Below are 17,492 nucleotides of genomic sequence, written 5' to 3' on the forward strand. Positions count from 1 at the left end.
CCCCAAATTAGTCTGAATGAATGAAATTTGATGGAGTTGTTTCAGGATATGAATCCTGGATTCTTTCCTTCTATAATATGCCCTGTGGGCTTAAGAGTTAGAGATGGGGTATCAGTGTCCCCTTTTTAGCACCTTTTGTTGGGGGGAGAATGTTGTACTTAAACAGTTGTAGATGTACAAGGGAGAGAAAGCTGAGACGTGAATAATCGCAATGTAGAAATAATCTTAAAGCATGGGATTTTCTTTGGCTCAGGCAACTTGAGGGGACATAAGACATGCTGAGTCAGGACTATATTCAAATTAACCACCAATAATGCCCATGTGACCCCTGAAAGTCAGCTAGATTTCTTGAGCTCTTCCCTGTAGGGGATGACAGAGGAAGAAAGCCATTTCCCCCATTTACAGGACCTGGGAAAAACAGTGACTTGCCCATGGATGAGACAGCCGTTTGATGACAGAGCTACTCCAGGGGTCTATGAGGGTTTCTGAAATCCCTTCCTGCATAGACTCTCTCTGGGCAGGGTCAGCTTACGTTTCAGCTCCAGCCTGTCCACCTCCACTTTGCCACGAAGTTTCAGCTGCCCACTTGGGTTCTTGGTGGCCCCAAGGAACTCATAGAGCAGGTTCTTCTTGGCCTGCCAGGCAGGCTTCTTGGCCGGCAGAGCCATGGTCATGGAACCCATGGGGTCACTGCCACCCTCCTCACCACAGGTGTCCTTCTGGCTCGGGGACCACTGGCTGAGAAAGAGGCTCTCTCGGCCCCTGGTCAGCTCCTTGGCATTTGGGTTCCGTTCTAGAGCAGGAGAGAAGCTGAGTCAGTGACTCTGGAAGACCACATGCTGGATGGGGGCAGCATGGTCTTGTGGACAAAGTCATGGATCCTCCATAGCACACCTGAGACTCCCACCACTCTGGGCTCTCTCTCAACCAAGTTCAGTCCAAGTCCAGTCCCTGAAGCCTTCATGGACCAGTACCCATTATGGTCTCATACCCCTGCATGCATGCATGAATTCATCCATTCTTGTTTTCTTCCGTCTGTCCACCCAACCATCCATCCTTTTATTCACCCATCCATCTTTCCTTCCTTCCATCCACTCATCCATCCTCCCTTCCCTAATCCCATTCTCTCCTCCTTCCAAACTTCCTCCCTTCTAGTTCCCTCTCTTTTCTTACCTTTTCTTTCTTTTCTTCCTTCCTCCTTTCCTCCCTGCCACTTCCTCCTTTCTTCCCTCTTTTCCTTCCTTTCTATCTTTTGCCTTTCCTTTCTCCCTCTTTTTTCCTCCCTTCCTTCCTGCTAACCATCTGTAGGTTGGATCACAAAGAGTCCGGATAGTTCCTGTCTTCAGGGAGCACAGTTAGCTTAGCTGGGGGCACACACATTCCCACACAACATGCAGCTGCTCCCTTGTCATAGACTCTCCTCTTGCTAAGTCGTCGTGGCGATTCAGCACACTCATCAGCGGCAGGCTCTGACCTGAGTCCTGGGGACACTTGGATGAGTCAGAGCCAGACTTGGCCCGGCAGGAACTCACAACGAGGAGGAAGAGTGAGACAGGCCCAGAAATAGCTCCGGGACAAGGCAGATGGGGACCGTGAGGTGACAGAGGGACATAGCGGGGGAAGAGGGTGGCTGAGGCAGCTTCTGTCTGAGAGGTGGGAGGGGTTCCAGGAGGAGGAGGGCCTCCAGCGAGGCCTTACACCCAGAGCCATGGGTGACCGTGGGCAAAGGCACAGAGGCACCAGTGAGCCACTGGATGTTTTGGGGCCAGGCTCAGCTCTCTCTCCAAATAGCCCAAGTCTCCCTGGTGCAAGGACACTGCCTGGACCACCAGGGATCCCCTACAACAGTGGCTTTTCACCCAATTTTCCTTTTGAGCAATGGAACTCTCTCTTCCAACAAAATTAAGCATGGCGGGGGAATGCACCATACTGCACCCATAAATACATGGTTCGTGCATGCTCAGTTATGTCCGACTCTTTGTGACCCTACAGACTGTAGCCTGCCAGGCTCCTCTGTCCATGGGATCTCCCCAGCAAGAATACTGGAGTGGGTTGCCATGCCCCCTTCAGGCGATCCTCCCGATCCAGGGACTGAACCCAAATCATCTGGGTCTCCTGTATTGCAGGCCAATTCTTTACCGCTGAGCCACCAGGGAAGCATATAATATATACACATATATAAAATTTTTAAGGCACTGCTTGACTGAAGCAGGGAAGAGGGCCTTGCTCTCAGCACCTTCCTGTTTTTCCCAGCCTGGAGGTCCTGGTCTCCGTGGAGCTTGGCTGGGAAATGGCACTGGACACATGGCGGGCGCAGTGGATCATGCTGGGAGCAATGGGATCAGAGGACTTGCGCCCAGAATTACCTGTTGGGAGTGGACACGATCCCACCAACTCTTAGTCTCACTAGCCCATGGCCTTGAGGCTGAGTCTGGACAGGATGGGGCCTGCCCTCTTACTGCCATCCCAGCAAAGGAGAAAGCTGCTCTAGCCTGAGCCAGAAGAAAATGATATTTTTAGCAAACGTGTCCCTGGTGTCTTTTCCTAGAGCTTCTCTGGTTGCAGAGTGTGGCCCCCAGCCAGTGCTGAGATAACAGTACCCACTAATAATAACCCTCTCCCCAGAGGCCCACACACCTGCCATCACACCACCCCCCAGTCACCTGAAACACACTTGCCACTCACTCATCTCCAAAGCTCCCTCTTCTAAAGGCTGTATACACAGACACACACACATACACATCCCTTCCTGCCATTCCCTTCGCTCGCTCACACACATACTCAACTACACACGCAGAAGGGTTACACTCAGATGTGCCCACACTGCATTGCCTCTAATACGCTCACATCTGCAAAGTTCCTCTCAGCACACCTTCACTCATACACCTGTACACACACACACACGCAAATGATGGGAAGGTGTGTGGGACAGAACTCTCTCCAAACCAGCAGCCCTGTCTGACAGAGAAACATCCACACCTCCCTGGTGGAGAAGGAGGTGGGAGGCACGTCTCCTCCCCCGGGTATGTCCCATCATCTCACATACACAGCTGATTGTCCCGAGTTCCTTGACCCGTGGAGGCCTGCCCAGGACCCAGAGTCCAGCATGCCGTCCACAGTTTGGAGTCCTTGGCTTCCTAAAATGCTCCCACAGAATGTTCTCTAGGGTGACTGTGTCCCTGTTTTCTTAGGAAGATGGATCTGGGCCCTCCCAGTATAGGCATCTCTCCTTTACCCATCTCTCACAACCTGGGGGCAGTTTTTCTTCCCGTTTTCTCCCAGCGACTGCTGGTGGCAGGCAAGTGTCACTGCCACCAGTCTTCCCTCTTGGAACCATCCAGTCTGAGTAGCTGGATCAGAACAGACACAAAATGCAGAATCCTGGAACTTGGGGAGGCTTGGGAGGTGGCTGGCAATCCCAGGGAGGATGTGGACTCCTCGATTTAGGAGTGGGAATGCACTTTTCTAAAGCCCTGGGGTCCCTGGGAACAAACCCAGGGCCAGCAGTCTGCCCGCACCTGGAGAGCTTACACATTCACCCCCGATCCCTGAGAGAGGGGACCAGGCACCACGGTCAGGACAGGAGCCTCCATCAGAAGCCAGTTAAATTTCCCTCCTATTCAGCTCAGGGTCCCCTGGCTGCACTTTCACCCTGGACCCAGCAAGGGTAAATGCTTCCTTCAATGTCCTCGGGGTGCCTATGGATTTAAAAACCCAGTCGGTTACAAAACGGGCCTCTCCCGCTTCCCAAAGTGTGTTGGATTCACGGCCACCATGTTTGGCGACATGAGACGTGCCTTGTATACGAGCATCCGGCAGAGGGGCTGTGGGGGCTGAAAACAGCCTGCACCCTGGACCATGCTCGTCAGCAAGACCACCTCACCCTACTTTGCACAGCGATGCTTCATGTTCCTAATGCAGCCCATGTGGCTTTCTGCTAAGTTTCTCCTCCCAGCAAGCGTGCTTCCTCGCCTTGCTCCCAGCCCCACTCACCTATCAGTTGGTACCCCTCCATGATGGGGTCAGCCTTGGGCTTGGAGCAGATCTTGGCAAACACTGGAAGCTGCTTCTTCTGAGCAGGGAGCTCAGGGAGTTTGTTGGGAAGCACAGGCGGAGGTGGGGGAGGCAGCAGCAGGAACGGGCCCAGCCCCGTGGGCTCTCTGGGTCCAGGGCCACTGAACATGCTGCTCTGCAGGAAGTCCTTGATGACCCGGGTCTCCTCCAACACCATCTTGTTGTCGGGGCCCTTGGACGTTTCTGTGGACTTCAGTGGGAATTGAGCCAGGAACTTGCTGATCTCCGAGCTGGAGGCCCCCAGGCTGCGGCTCCTGTCCTCTGTCCCCCTGGCACTCTTGACCTTGGCAGCACGCAGAATGCCCGTGACCATAGACGTGGCAGAATCACAGTCTGGCCGGCTGCTGACGACCGACACGGCCACCTTCGGCTCCAGGAGTTTGTCACCGGCCATGATGGAGGCTCCTGGGTGCTCACTGCTGCTGGCCACCAGCGAAGGCATGAGAAGGCGAGGGGCTGGCTGTCTGGGCCCCTCAGGGTTGCTTCCGGGTGCCTCCAGCTCCCCCGAGCTCTTGGTGACCAGGATGAGGTGCTCTTTGGTGAGGCTCAAGAACTCCTGCTCCACCAACAAGGAGATCTCGTCTTTGCCACTGGTGAGCTCCAGAGCCCTGCAAACAGGTCAGAAAGAGAGATGGGTTTAGGGCCCGCTCCCTGAGGGTGGCTCTGCAGTGGGGCACAGACCCCAGGAAAAGGGGCTAGAGAAAACATGTTTCGCAAGGTGAGAAGCCTATTGCTCTTCACGAGAGAAACTGGGCCATACATGGACCCCCAAGGGGTTTTTATACCATACCAACAGGCAAGAGTCCTAAGAGCTTGGTTCTGGGAATCGGGACCCCTGGGTCCTCTCCCAGTGCTCCATCTTGCTGAGTGGGCTGAGTCTGCATTTCTGTCCATCGCTCCCTGTCTGGTGGTGCTCAGGGCCAAAAGCACTAAAAGACCAGTAGCAAAGGGAACAGGACTGAGTCAACAGCTCTGGACATGGCGTCCAGGGTGCCGGGGCCCCATGCACTGCAGGATGGTCTGAGTGAGAGCAGGGACAGCAAGGTGGCAGCTGGAGCTCACAGCCTGGCTCGGTCACATCCCAGCCATGTGATCCTGGGTCCCTTGCTCAGCATCATGGTACCACTGTCTTCCTTCCTGATGAAGTGGAGTATTACAGAGACACTCCAGACCATGTCTGGCACGGTAAGGGCAGTTAAAGGGACAGCCAGTCTATAGACACCTCTGTCAGCCGGGCTGGGCCTTTGGATCCTGAAATCTGCACATGGCTCCATAGATACCCGTGTCCACCTTGGCTGGCATGGCCTTCTGACCAGATCACGGACTGGGCTGCCTGGGAGCACCAGCAATTGCTTGATCCCTGCACTGATTCACAAGAGTCTTCCTGTATCTAAACACTGGCCTCTACCTGCACCTGAGACCTGGGACCTCCAACTGCACCCTTGGTGGCCGGCACCATCCTAATGAGGCCTGATGGTCCCATGGACTCTAAGCTCCTAGATGCTGGCTGTCTCCAGGTGTGGGAGAGGGTAGCAATCCTGCCGGACTGGTTTGGGCCCACACTGGCCCACCAGCATCCTTGATAAGGGGGAACCTTCCTCCCTGGTACTCCCAGGAGGACTGTGGCAGCCCACCCTGCTCTTCCTCCTGGGTGGGTTCCCAGGAAGGGTGGATAAGCTGGCCTGCATAGAGCATTCTAGAAACTGCTCAGAGTTCTAGTGCTGGTGAAAATGGTGAAAAAAGAAGCAGAGGGGAAAATTAAAGCATCCTGTGAATGGAGCTTTGGGCAGGCTCACAGTATACTCCTGCCCTGACAGCCCATTCTATGGATGCAGTGAGCCCCGAAAATAATGACTAGCAAATGCTCCCAGCAAGGATGTTCCTTCCTGGTAATGCTCTGTATATGAACACATGCACACGGACACACACACACACACACACACACAGGTGCAGTGCAGGCATAAAATGACTCACAGTCATCACACACAAAACCAGAGGATGGTCTCTGTATCTGACAACCAGTCAGAATGGGCACAGGCTACAGTCCCAGATGCTCCTACTGTGCCGGCATTAATCCCATAGTTGATGGCTACTGATGAGTCCCAAGGGGTCCTGGTAAAGGTCACTGCTGGCCAGGGCACTTGGGAGGCCTAGGGAAGAGTTTAAAACGTGGGAGCTTGTCACTATTCTAATGACGGCGACAGCCACCGCCTCCTGAACACCAGCCCCGCATGTGGTCTCCCCAGGCCTGGAGGCTGGGAGCCGTGCCAGGAAAAAGCAGGCTCCAGTCAAACAGACTGAGAACAGAATCGGGCACTACTGCTCACTTCCTACCACATCCTGGAACCTTGGGGACTCCCCTGTGACAAAGTATGACACCTATGACACTACAAGCACCCAGCCCCTGGGTGGGATGAGAACTTGGTGAAGTAACTCCTGTGCAGCCTTGGCACAGACACACACACACAGGAGCACTGGGCACGCGGTGGCTGGCAGCAGGAGCGGGCTGGTGCTGGACGCTGGCCATCGACGCCATGGAAGGGGCAAGGCCATTCACTTGGTTCTTCCCCTCTTCCTGGCTCTCTCTCCTTACTCCCATTTTTCCTCCTCCCCACATCTAGACTCAGTCTATCAATTGTGTCCCTGGGAACATGCTTGCAATGCAGGAGACCCGTGCTCAATCCCTGGGTCAGGAAGATCCCCTGGAGAAAGGAATGGCTACCTACTCCAGTATTCTTGCCTGGAGAATTCCATGGACAGAGGAGCCTCATGGGCTACAGTCCACAGGTTTGCAAAGAGTCCAACACAACTGAGCAACTAACACTTTCACTTCACTTTTCTGCTGTGTCCCTGGGAATACTTGGAATAAAGAGGCTGCCAATCCATGGTCCCAAGTTATTGATCCCCCATCTTCTTCATCATCACCCTCAAAGAGAACAGGGGAAACTCTAGTCAGAGAAATCAGACATTAGAAAGACCAGTTTTTGCCTCTCTGTTCTGCCTCCAAAATGGCACCCCACTCCAGTACTCTTGCCTGGAAAATGCCATGGATGGAGGAGCCTGGTAGGCTGCAGTCCATGGGGTTGCAAAGAGTCGGACATGACTGCGAGACTTCACTTTCACTTTTCACTTTCATGCCTTGGAGATGGAAATGGCAACCCACTCCAGTGTTCTTGCCTGGAGAATCCCAGGGATGAGGGAGCCTGGTGGGCTGCCGTCTATGGGGTTGCACAGAGTCGGACACGACTGAAGCGACTTAGCAGCAGCAGCAGCCCCCTCCAAAACTTGCAAAGCAAGCTGTATACAGATAGATCTTCTGAATTAGAAAGACATCACAATTATGTTAATTTTTAAAAGTCAGAATAATGGTACTGTGGTTATACTTAAACAATAAAAGTGTTATCTCTTAGAGATACATGCTAAAGTCTTTACAGATAACATTACATCTGGGGTTAGCTTTAAACTTAATCTAGCAGGGGGAGGGGAAAGATGGGGGTTGGGGAGTAGATAAAGCAAGATTGGGCTTACGTTGACCAGGTCTAAGGCTTAGTGAGAGGTACATGGGTTCACCAAGTACTATTAGCTCTATTTTTGTCTGTTTGGCTTCTCATTTTTTTTTTTTTTCCTAAAATAAAAAAGTTCTACAATAGACGGACACACAAGTCTCGGCACGGTATCCTTCAAATCGCCAGCTCCAAGGAGAAGTCAAAGCAGCTTTGAAAAGACCCACGAGGCCTGAGGTCTCTGTACCAAATCCACCCTGCAGGTGGTCCCTCCTCAGCACCTGAGAGGACACTCCTACCGCTCCCACACCCCAGAGCCAGGCTGATGGAGAGGACCCAGAAGGAGCTGAGTGTAAACTCCTCATATTCCTCAGCCATTCTTTTCCAGAACATCATGGGGATCAATGGGCCTCTTAAGAAGAGTCTGTGCCAAGAACAGAGGGGCTCATCTGGACTGCAGGTCCCCTGCATCCCTCTGAAAGACTGGCCCAGGGCACCCAACCCTCCCTGGGACAGTCTCTACAAACTCCTATTTCCTTTGCATCTGCTATGAATCTGGAAGGCCAGACTGGAAGCCAGGCATCCACATATATGCTTCTGTTTAATCTTCTCCACGCCTCTGGGCAATTGACAAAATCATTCTCTCCTTACAGATGAGAAAAGTGAACTTCTAAGAGGCTAAGGACTCTGTCACCAAAGAAGTGAAGAGGCTGTTGTGGGGATGCTCCAGGATCCAGCTGACTTTCTGACCTCTTCCTGCCCCACCCCAGCTTCCTTTTCAGGGAAAGTTCTCCAGCAAGGTCTCCCTGCTCCAAGGCTGGGTTTGTTTCCCAGTCTGAATGCAATCAAGCATCTTGCTGGGCTCATCCCATCACTCCAGCCTGTGGAGGATCATCATAGTGAGTCCTGAGCCTGCCATCCATGGCCTTAGCTGTCCCTGACAGCTCTGTGTCAGCTGCATGTCTGATGAGTCTGCCTCCTGGGTCCCCCGCCAATTTATGGATAGAAATGTTGAAGGCGAGAGAGTCCAGAGTCCAGAGCCTTAGGGACATTGCTGGAAACCCTCCCCTCCACCCCCAGCCTGACAGTAATCCTGGATCAACACTTTGGGGGAATAAATCAATCCAGTCACTATCACTGCATCTCCATTTCTCCTAGACAGCCTCTATCAAACACCTGCTGCAATCAAGATTCAGCACAGGTACAAGTCCCTAAGCGAGGGTCTCCCCTTCCTGCCCTTCCCACCCCCAAGAAAACATGATTCATTTGTTCCTTAGAAAACTGCATGCCAGCCGAGGAAAGACATCCTCAGAACTTAGATCAAACCATTCCCCCACTTAAACCCTTATGTGGGTTCTTACTTCACACAATAAAAATCCAGACCCCTTTCTGACCCCCAGGGCACCCCACTAAGTGGCCTAGTTATGCCCTCCTGCTTTGAGATTCCTCTTCTTCCAGCCCCTCTCATCTTAGAAATATTCCTTTGCATATTGAGTTCACTCTAACCCCGGGGCCTTTGCACCTCCTGGACTCTAGTCCATCCTAGGACTAACTCTTAAGAAGCACTCTGTGCTCCGTCAATCTGTTTATTTCCTTCCTAGTATTCGTCACCCTGGCAAAGTATATTTTTTTAATGTCTTTATTTCTGACAACAACACATCTTCCCTGAGGGCAGGAATTGTATCGCGTCCACCACGGAAGCCTCAAGACCTTGAGCTGTGCTGGGCACCACTTCCAAGCTAAATAGGTATTTATTGAATAAATAAATAAACTGGCTTGTGAATTTGTCTTTATCCTTGTCCATTTCTTGGAACTCTGGAAATCAAAAGCTGTGTTGCCAAAGACCACCCAGCTCCTTTTACTGGTTGCAGACTCCCTGGTTTTTATTCCATTTTTCTGGCCTTCCATCTCATGTCCTTACTGTGGGCCTGCCACCCCTGTGAGCTGACAGGATGACAACGACCAGCCTGTTTGACCTCGTCCTAAGAACTCCCAACCCCGGTAAGGCAGTCCCACCGCAGATCCCACAAAGATCCTGCCCAACTCTTAGAGCCCACAGTGGGGCTCCCAGAAAGATTCTTCCCTCTCCCCATGACGGTGCTAGGTCCCACACCAAGACTGCCTGCCTGCATCTATCTTTCTTGCTCTCTCCTTAAGAAGTTTTGCCGAGGCTGGCATCTCTTTGGTGCTATTTGCTTTCTCCTTTGAGTGGGTAAAAACCATAAAATCTGCCACAGACTCTATCACAGTGTATCATTCAGGGTGGTTAACCCAGCTCCCAGGTGCTGACAGAGGAAGCCAGTCAGAATTGGTGCCCGGCCCCAACGGCAGCCACCACCTCCATTCTGCCCGCCTCCAGAAATGATAGGTGTCTGATGGTGACTCTGTACGCAGGCGCTGCATGACATTTCGGCATTTGCAGTGTACAGAGTCGTATAAAAATAAAGGCTATTGACTGGCTGGCACCCCTTCCCAGAATAATGACTAAGCAAGCATGCTGTTAGCTCCCCGACAGCAGTTCTGTGTACATGATAACACAGAGCAAAGATGAAAACTGCTATTCATCTGAGCCAAACAACAGAAAAATGCAAGCAGAAAATTGTTAGTGCTGGAAGAGGACACCAAAACAAATATTTTCTTCCCACCATGGCATTTCAGATCGATGACAAAACACGTTACCCAGGCCTGGTGCCCGGGGAACATGGCTGACTGAAGACGGAAGCAAGCGAAGGGCTCAGGCTCCATCCAGAGATTGACCGACCTTGTGGCGGCAGGTGAGACCGACTCCTCCGCATGTCTGCATGGGTAGAGCAGCAGAGTGGCTAAGAGCTCACTGCCTGGAAGGAGGCAGGAGCTGAGTTCAAATTCCACGGCTGCCTGGAGGCCAGACCTCCAGCAAGCTGTCGAATATGTCTAAGCCTCCGGTTCCAGTTCACAAAATCAGAAGAGTGAGTACTTACGGAGGATGAACTAACCAGCGAGGCACAGTGCTGAACACGGGCCATGAAAAACTCTTATTTGAATCCTCACAACAACTGCAATGGGGTGGGATGAAGACCGGTTATAGCTTTGACCCTGTGGTAGCGCCTGCTTGGCTTGGTTCAGTAAAGAAGCAGAGATGTGGCGAGCGCTTGGGCATTAGGGCTTAACCTCTGGTTTCTTGGGGGTTTGGCGACCTCCCCATGAACAAGCCCAGGAGGATAACACGTCCCGTGGAGGAAAACCCCAAGATCCTCAGCTGACTAGCCAGGCCTGGATGACCACAGACCTGTGGGTAAGGATGAGCCAGGTCCTGCCAAGCCATGCCCAGCCCCACCCAGAAGAACCAACTGGCAGAACCCAGCCTACTGGATTGCTCAACTGGGGAGAGCTGAGTAGGAAGTTGTGGTTTAGAGGCGCTGAAGTTTGAGGTAGCTTGTTACGTAGTCAGCCCTGCATATTCACAGGTTCCACATCTGTGGCTTCAACCAACTATGGATGAAAAATACTTGAAAAAAAATTCCAGAAAATTCCAAAAAGCAAAACTTGGATTTGCTACACACTGGCAACTACTTACATAGCTTTTATGTTGTACAATTACTTACATAGTATTCACATTGTACTGGGTATTGTAAGTAATCAAGAGATGATTTCAAGTACACCAGAAGGTGTGTGTAGATTATGTGCAAATGAGGGAGAGGGAGAACGATGGTTTATCAAAAGCCCACGGAGATCCAATTATCCAGTTTCTAAATGAAGAGGTTAAGGGCCCCATTCCCCACGTGGCCCCCACCGTGACTTGACCAAGGCTCTTGGACACTCTGGTCTTCTCGTCTGCCTGGGGAGCAGGGATCCACCTTCTGTTCCCCTGGAGCCTACGTCACAGCACCAAAGGCGGCGTCTGTCCAGTGTGGACAGAGGGGACACGGCCGCCCCTGTCAAAGCTACCTGTGTCCTCACCTCTCCTCTCCCCAGACCTAGGATTCACCAATCTGCCGAGTCCCCCTCCCATACACACACCACACCATGCACACACACACACACCAGCCTATGAGTGTCCACACAGCATTACATATGTGCACATGCACATTTCCCAAGCCATACGTGCAAACACACATGCCACCACCTCCCCCCACATCTATGCACACACCCATACACCACAGTCATGCTCACATACATACTAACCCTTATGTACACATACACGAAGCATAACCATGCACACGCACACACACCAGTGCGTGCACACACACCCAGGCACACAGACATGCTACAACCACACACAGCTGTGTGCACACATACAACCATGCACACCACAGCCATGCACACACACACACCACAGATGTACACATACCTACACAGGTAAACACAGCACAGACATGTGCACATACACCCATGTACACACGTAGACACACCCATGTACACGTGCACACAACACTGCTGTAGCTTATAGAAACCCAGAAGGAAGAAAGGGGGAAGGAGGGCAGGCTCCCCCTCTTACAAGCCGAGAGGACTGGGCCGATTTTTTTCAGTTTGGGGGGTGAAGAAGGGAGTGGAGAGAAGCTACAGACTCCATTGCCACCCCAGGGCCCATGCACCTGCACCCCAAAGGTACCTGGAAACCCAGAGCTGCATCCCCTGGGCCCTCCCTAGTGAGGGGGGCAGAGTGGGCAGCAGGCTTGCAGAAAACTCTGACTCCTGCCCCTCCTCCACGCTCCAGGCTGCCTGAGGATTAAGTGAGATGAGGAATGTGAAAGCACTCGGTAAACTGTAACGGGCACTATGCAAATGTTAGCAGCTCAGACCTCTAGACCCGCAGCGCGGGGAGCGGCCTGCTGACCCTTCACAGCCCAGGGTCCAGGCTGGCTGGGGTAGGAAGTCACAGAAATCTTGGTCATCTGTCCCGTGGGGATGGTGACACCACCCGGGGTTAAGGGTGGTGGCACTCTGGAATTCCTCCGCTGCCCGAGCCTGGACTCCATGTTTATCTCATTTCTCAACAAAGGTCTTCACACAGGGGAGAGTCCCTTTTCTACAGTATCCCTGGCATCCGCTTAGAAGGCAAAAAAAGTCAATCTCCTTCCTTCAAGCTTTTCTTTGGAATACCTCTTTCTCAAAGTTGTGTCCTTTTGAAGCCTGAGGTTCCCTCATCTTTGACCCTCAAAGTATCAGAGAACTTTCTACAGATATGCACAGGAGTCCCCTGGGCTGCTTGTTTTAAATGCAGATTCCTGGGCACCCCTGCAGAAATGGCAGTTCAGTTGGTCCAGAATGGGACCCAGGCATCTGTATTCTGAGCCAGGATTCCCTCCCTCCACCCTCTGCCTCCAGGCCTTGGTTTGGATGCAGATGGATCATAGAAAAAACAAGAGAATTCCAGAAAAACATCTAGTTCTGCTTCACTGACTATGCTAAAGCCTTTGACTGTGTGGGTCACAACGAACTGGAAATTTCTTCAAGAGATGGGAATACCAGACCGCCTTATCTGCCTCCTGCAAAACCTGTATGCAAGTTAAGAAGCAACAGTTAGAACCAGACATGGAACAACAGACTAATTCAAATTAGGAATGGAGTACCTCAAGGCTGTATACCGCCACTCTGCTTATTTAACTTACATGAAGAGTACATCATGAGAAATGCCAAACTGGATGAAGCACAAGCTGGAATCAAGATTGCTGGGAGAAATATCAATAACATCAGATATGCAGATGACACCACCCTTATGGCAGAAAGCAAAGAGGAACTAAAGAGCCTCTGGATAAAGGTGAAAGAGGAGAGTGAAAAAGCTGGCTTAAAACTCAACATTAAAAAAACTAAGATCATGGCATCCAGTCCCATCAGTTCAGTTCAGCTCAGTTGCTCAGTCGTGTCCAACTCTTTGCGACCCCATGAACCGCAGCATGCCAGGCCTCCCTGTCCATCACCAACTCCCAGAGTCCACCCAAACCCAGGTCCATTGAGTCAGTGATGCCATCCAACCATTTTATCCTCTGTCGTCCCCTTCTCCTCCTGCCCTCAAACTTTCCCAGCATCAGGGTCTTTTCCAATGAGTCAGTTCTTCGCATGAGGTGGCCAAAGTATTGGAGTTTCAGCTTCACCATCAGTCCTTCCAATGAACACCCAGGACTGATCTCCTTTAGGATGGACTGGTTGCATCTCCTTGCAGTCCAAGGGACTCTCAAGAGTCTTCTCCAACACCACAGTTCAAAAGCATCAATTCTTCAGCGCTCAGCTTTCTTCATAGTCCAACTCTCACATCCATGCATGACCACTGGAAAAACCATAGCCTTGACTATACGGACCTTTGTTGACAAAGTAATATCTCTGCTTTTGAATATGCTATCTATGTTGGTCATAACTTTCCTTCCAAAGAGTAAGCGTCTTTTAATTTCATGACTGCAGTCACCATCTGCAGTGATTTTGGAGCCCAGAAAAATAAAGTCAGCCACTGTTTTCCTGTCTATTTCCCATGAAGTGATGGGACTGGATGCCATGATCTTAGTTTTCTGAATGTTGAGCTTTAAGCCAACTGTTTCACTCTCCTCTTTCACTTTCATCAAGAATCCCATCACTATATGGCAAATAGATGGGGGAAAAATGGAAACAGTGACAGACTTAATTTTCTTAGGCTCCAAAATCACTGCAAATGGTGACTGTAGCCACAGAATTAAAAGAAGCTTGCTCCTTGGAAGAAAAGCTATGACCAACCTAGACAGCATATTAAATAGCAGAGACATTACTTTGCTGACAAAGGTCCATCTAGTCAAAGTTATGGTTTTTCCAGTAGTCATGTATGAATGGGAGAGTTGGACTATAAAGAAAGCTAAGAGCCAAAGAATTGATGCTTTTGAACTGTGGTGTTGGAGAAGACTCTTGAGAGTCCCTTGAACTGCAAGGAGATCCAACCAGTCCATCCTAAAGGAAATCAGTCCTGAATATTCACTGGAAGGACTGATGCTGAAGCTGAAACGCCAATACTTTGGCCACCTGATGGGAAGAACTGACTCATTGGAAAAGACCCTGATGCTGGCAAAGATTGAAGGCAGGAGGAGAAGCGGACGACAGAGGATGAAACGGTTGGATGGCATCACTGACTCAGTGGACATGAGTTTGAACAAGCTCGGGAGTTGGTGATGGACAGGGAGGCTTGGCGAGCTGCAGTCCATGGGGCTGCAAAGAGTCGGTCGTGACTGAGCGACTGAACGACAGCAACAATGCAATAGGACCCACAGACAGATATGAATTTCCCTCCAGACACTTCAGCTCCCCCATCTCCACCCTTCCCGTCCCTCAGGGCAGGTGTGACAGTCTTAGAAGGCAGATTGGCTGGTATAAGTGAGACCTCCCACCCTGCCCTCAACCTGACCCGCCATGCCCTGGAGGTGAAAGAAGGGAGAAGAGAGGAAGAGACCAGCAGGCAGAAGTTGGGCCTTGGACTGGAAGGGTTAGGGTGTGTGGCGGGGTGGGGAGTGAAGGATTCGGTGAGCTGGGGAATGAGAAAAGAAATACTGGGGAATAAATACAGCAATAAAGGAGCTTCGGCTGGGAGCTACAGAGTGATTCTTATTGTTCAAATTATCTTTAAAACTTTTCATTTGAATCTGTTTAATAAGAGGAGGCTTACCCTAAGGAAGAGGTATTTTTTTAATGTGACTTGGGAGCTGAATTGGAAAGAATGTTGCAACAAAGATATTAAAAAGGGGATTAAACCAAACCACTGGTGGCCCATCTCTGCAGGCTCCCAGAACCTGCGACACGGCTCCTGAAACCATAAAATTAAATTAAAAAGGGGGACACGGGACGTGGGATGTTAATCATGATTCGTCTTGGCCTTCACTGCTCATGGCTCCCAGTACTAAGCAGACATGCAAGGGCTATTCTGAAGGGCCCCTGGTGCCAGGAAACAGCTCTGGCCTTGAAGCTTCACCAGGTTCCTATCCCTGTTCTGCTCCCTGCGAGATGGATGACTCTGGGCAAGTTGCCTAACTTCTCTGAGCCCTGGCTTCCCCACCTGTAAAACGGGAATAATATTAACCATCGATGGAGAAGGGTTGCTAAGACAATGAGATAAACAGAAAATGGAAACAACAGAGCTTGGCACTTATCAGTTGCTCATGAAAACGTCAGTTCCCTTCTTAGGCTTAAGGCAGAAGGAAGAAAAGAGCTTGCAATGTCTTGGCTTCCTGACATCCTGTCCCCACATCACTCAAAGCTTCCTCTGAGGACTGTGACCTCTCACTTGGCCCCTGGCCACCTCTGGGCCTCATTCTCCTTGCAGTGGCATTTTTATGGCTCATCCATCATTCACTTACTCATTCATTCATACACACTGCATTGCCACCGAGTGCCAGGAACTCGGCTGGGCACTGGGGAGACAATGATGAGTAAGACACAGCCCTTGCCCTTAAGGAGCCATGGTCAAGTGGGGGAAGGGAGACTGTTGCCACCGGCAGAGTACAGTACTTGCCAGAGGACCACCTCATCAGAAACCCTGCTCCGGAATGAGGCTGACACTTCTCACTGCGGCCCTGTGTCCTCCCCTCTGGCCAACAGTCAACCCAAGAGCTGGTTCTAAATTGACTCTTCCGTCCCATCACCCTCATCTAACGACCTCTGCCATTCGGTCCTCAGAGCCAAGGCAGCACTTGTCTGTCCTGCTTTCTCCTGTTAGATGATATGAGTTACAGAAACCAACTGTTGGCTCCACCTGCCTAGAGTCTCAGACCGACATGCTGGCCTCCACTGAGCACTTTCCCTTGGCTTAGGTTCTCTGGTATATAAGTCTCCTCCTCCCACACTATTGTTGATTACTTAACCCCTGTCATTTTATCCTTGATACTCATAACAGAGTGACAACGAAGATGGTGAATTTGGAATCACTATTTTCTGCCAAGTGCTGTGCAAACTTTGCATACATTCTTTCATTAACCTCCAAAACAGTCCTTTAGTGTGGTCACCATGACTTTTTCCATCTTTCAGATGAGGAAAATGGGGCACAGAAATTTTGAGCAACTTGACAACAGCTGGGAAGTATACTGGGATTCTAAATCCACCTGTGTCCTTATTTTATGGTTATCTGAGCCACCTTTAAACTCTTAGGAAAGAGAGGGGATATAATTGCTTACTTAATTTTTTTTAAAAAAGGAACAAAGAAGAGGGAGAAAGGAAAAATGTTAAATGGGGTCAGCAGTGAGAATTTTAAAGGATGATACACTAATTCCAGGTCTTTAAGGATGGGTAAGATTTCAGTAGACAGAAATAGGGAAGAAAGGCATTCCTGGTAGAGGAATAATTTGACAGCAAGGGAGTTATGCGCCTGCTCATGGTTTACAGGGAGTTTGGAGAAGAGCATTCAGGGCTACACCTAGAGAAGTAGGCAGGGCCAACTACAGAGACTCTTCAAGACCAGGTCAGGCAGTTCAGGACAAGGAGGAATACATGGGGATGCCTGAGTAGTGCTGTTGATGTGTTTCAGGAAGATGAAGTTGGCAAAGGGTGAAGGACATCCAAGAGGGAGAGGAACCAGGAGCAGTAAGACAAGATGGTCTGAAAATGGGGGAAGAGAGGCCTGCAGGGAGGCAAGGAATCAAAAACTGTCACGAAGGTGACCCACAGGTGCTTAAGGAGGTTGGAGGAGGGAAGGGCTGAGGCCCTTGAACCTCTGTCTGCAGCACCGATGTGCACTAATTCACTGACAACCAGGCTGGAGGATGCATCGATGTCAGTGGGATGGGGATCACAGCAGTGGCTGAGACCCAGCCCTGGGACGCTTAAGGGAGGGGACCCTCAAGTGTCCATGAGAAAAGGATTCCAACTTGGGGAGTGGGGGTTCTCTCACCTTCCAAAATGTCAAGGGATTTGAGGATGTGTTTCAAGCCAAATGGTGTATGGCAGCTTCCCTCAGACTTTCAAAGAGGAGTCTGACCTCTTCAAGGGAAG

General features: G+C 50.9%; 1 protein-coding gene across 5 annotated transcripts in view; it reads right to left on the bottom strand.

The window, feature by feature from the left end:
* Positions 1-17,492, bottom strand: part of C3H1orf94 (chromosome 3 C1orf94 homolog) — a 42,310-nt gene that overhangs the window by 17,602 nt on the left and 7,216 nt on the right. For all 5 annotated transcript variants that reach the window (XM_024990234.2, XM_024990235.2, XM_002686490.6 and 2 more), the window contains exons 2-3: positions 3,994-4,682; positions 533-793 (exon numbers count right to left, since the gene is read on the bottom strand). In XM_024990234.2, the coding sequence (XP_024846002.1) occupies positions 533-793; positions 3,994-4,682 (950 nt within the window). The remainder of the gene's footprint in view (positions 1-532; positions 794-3,993; positions 4,683-17,492) is intronic.

This window comes from Bos taurus, chromosome 3 (genome assembly GCF_002263795.3).
Source record: "Bos taurus isolate L1 Dominette 01449 registration number 42190680 breed Hereford chromosome 3, ARS-UCD2.0, whole genome shotgun sequence".
Lineage (NCBI taxonomy): Eukaryota > Metazoa > Chordata > Mammalia > Artiodactyla > Bovidae > Bos > Bos taurus.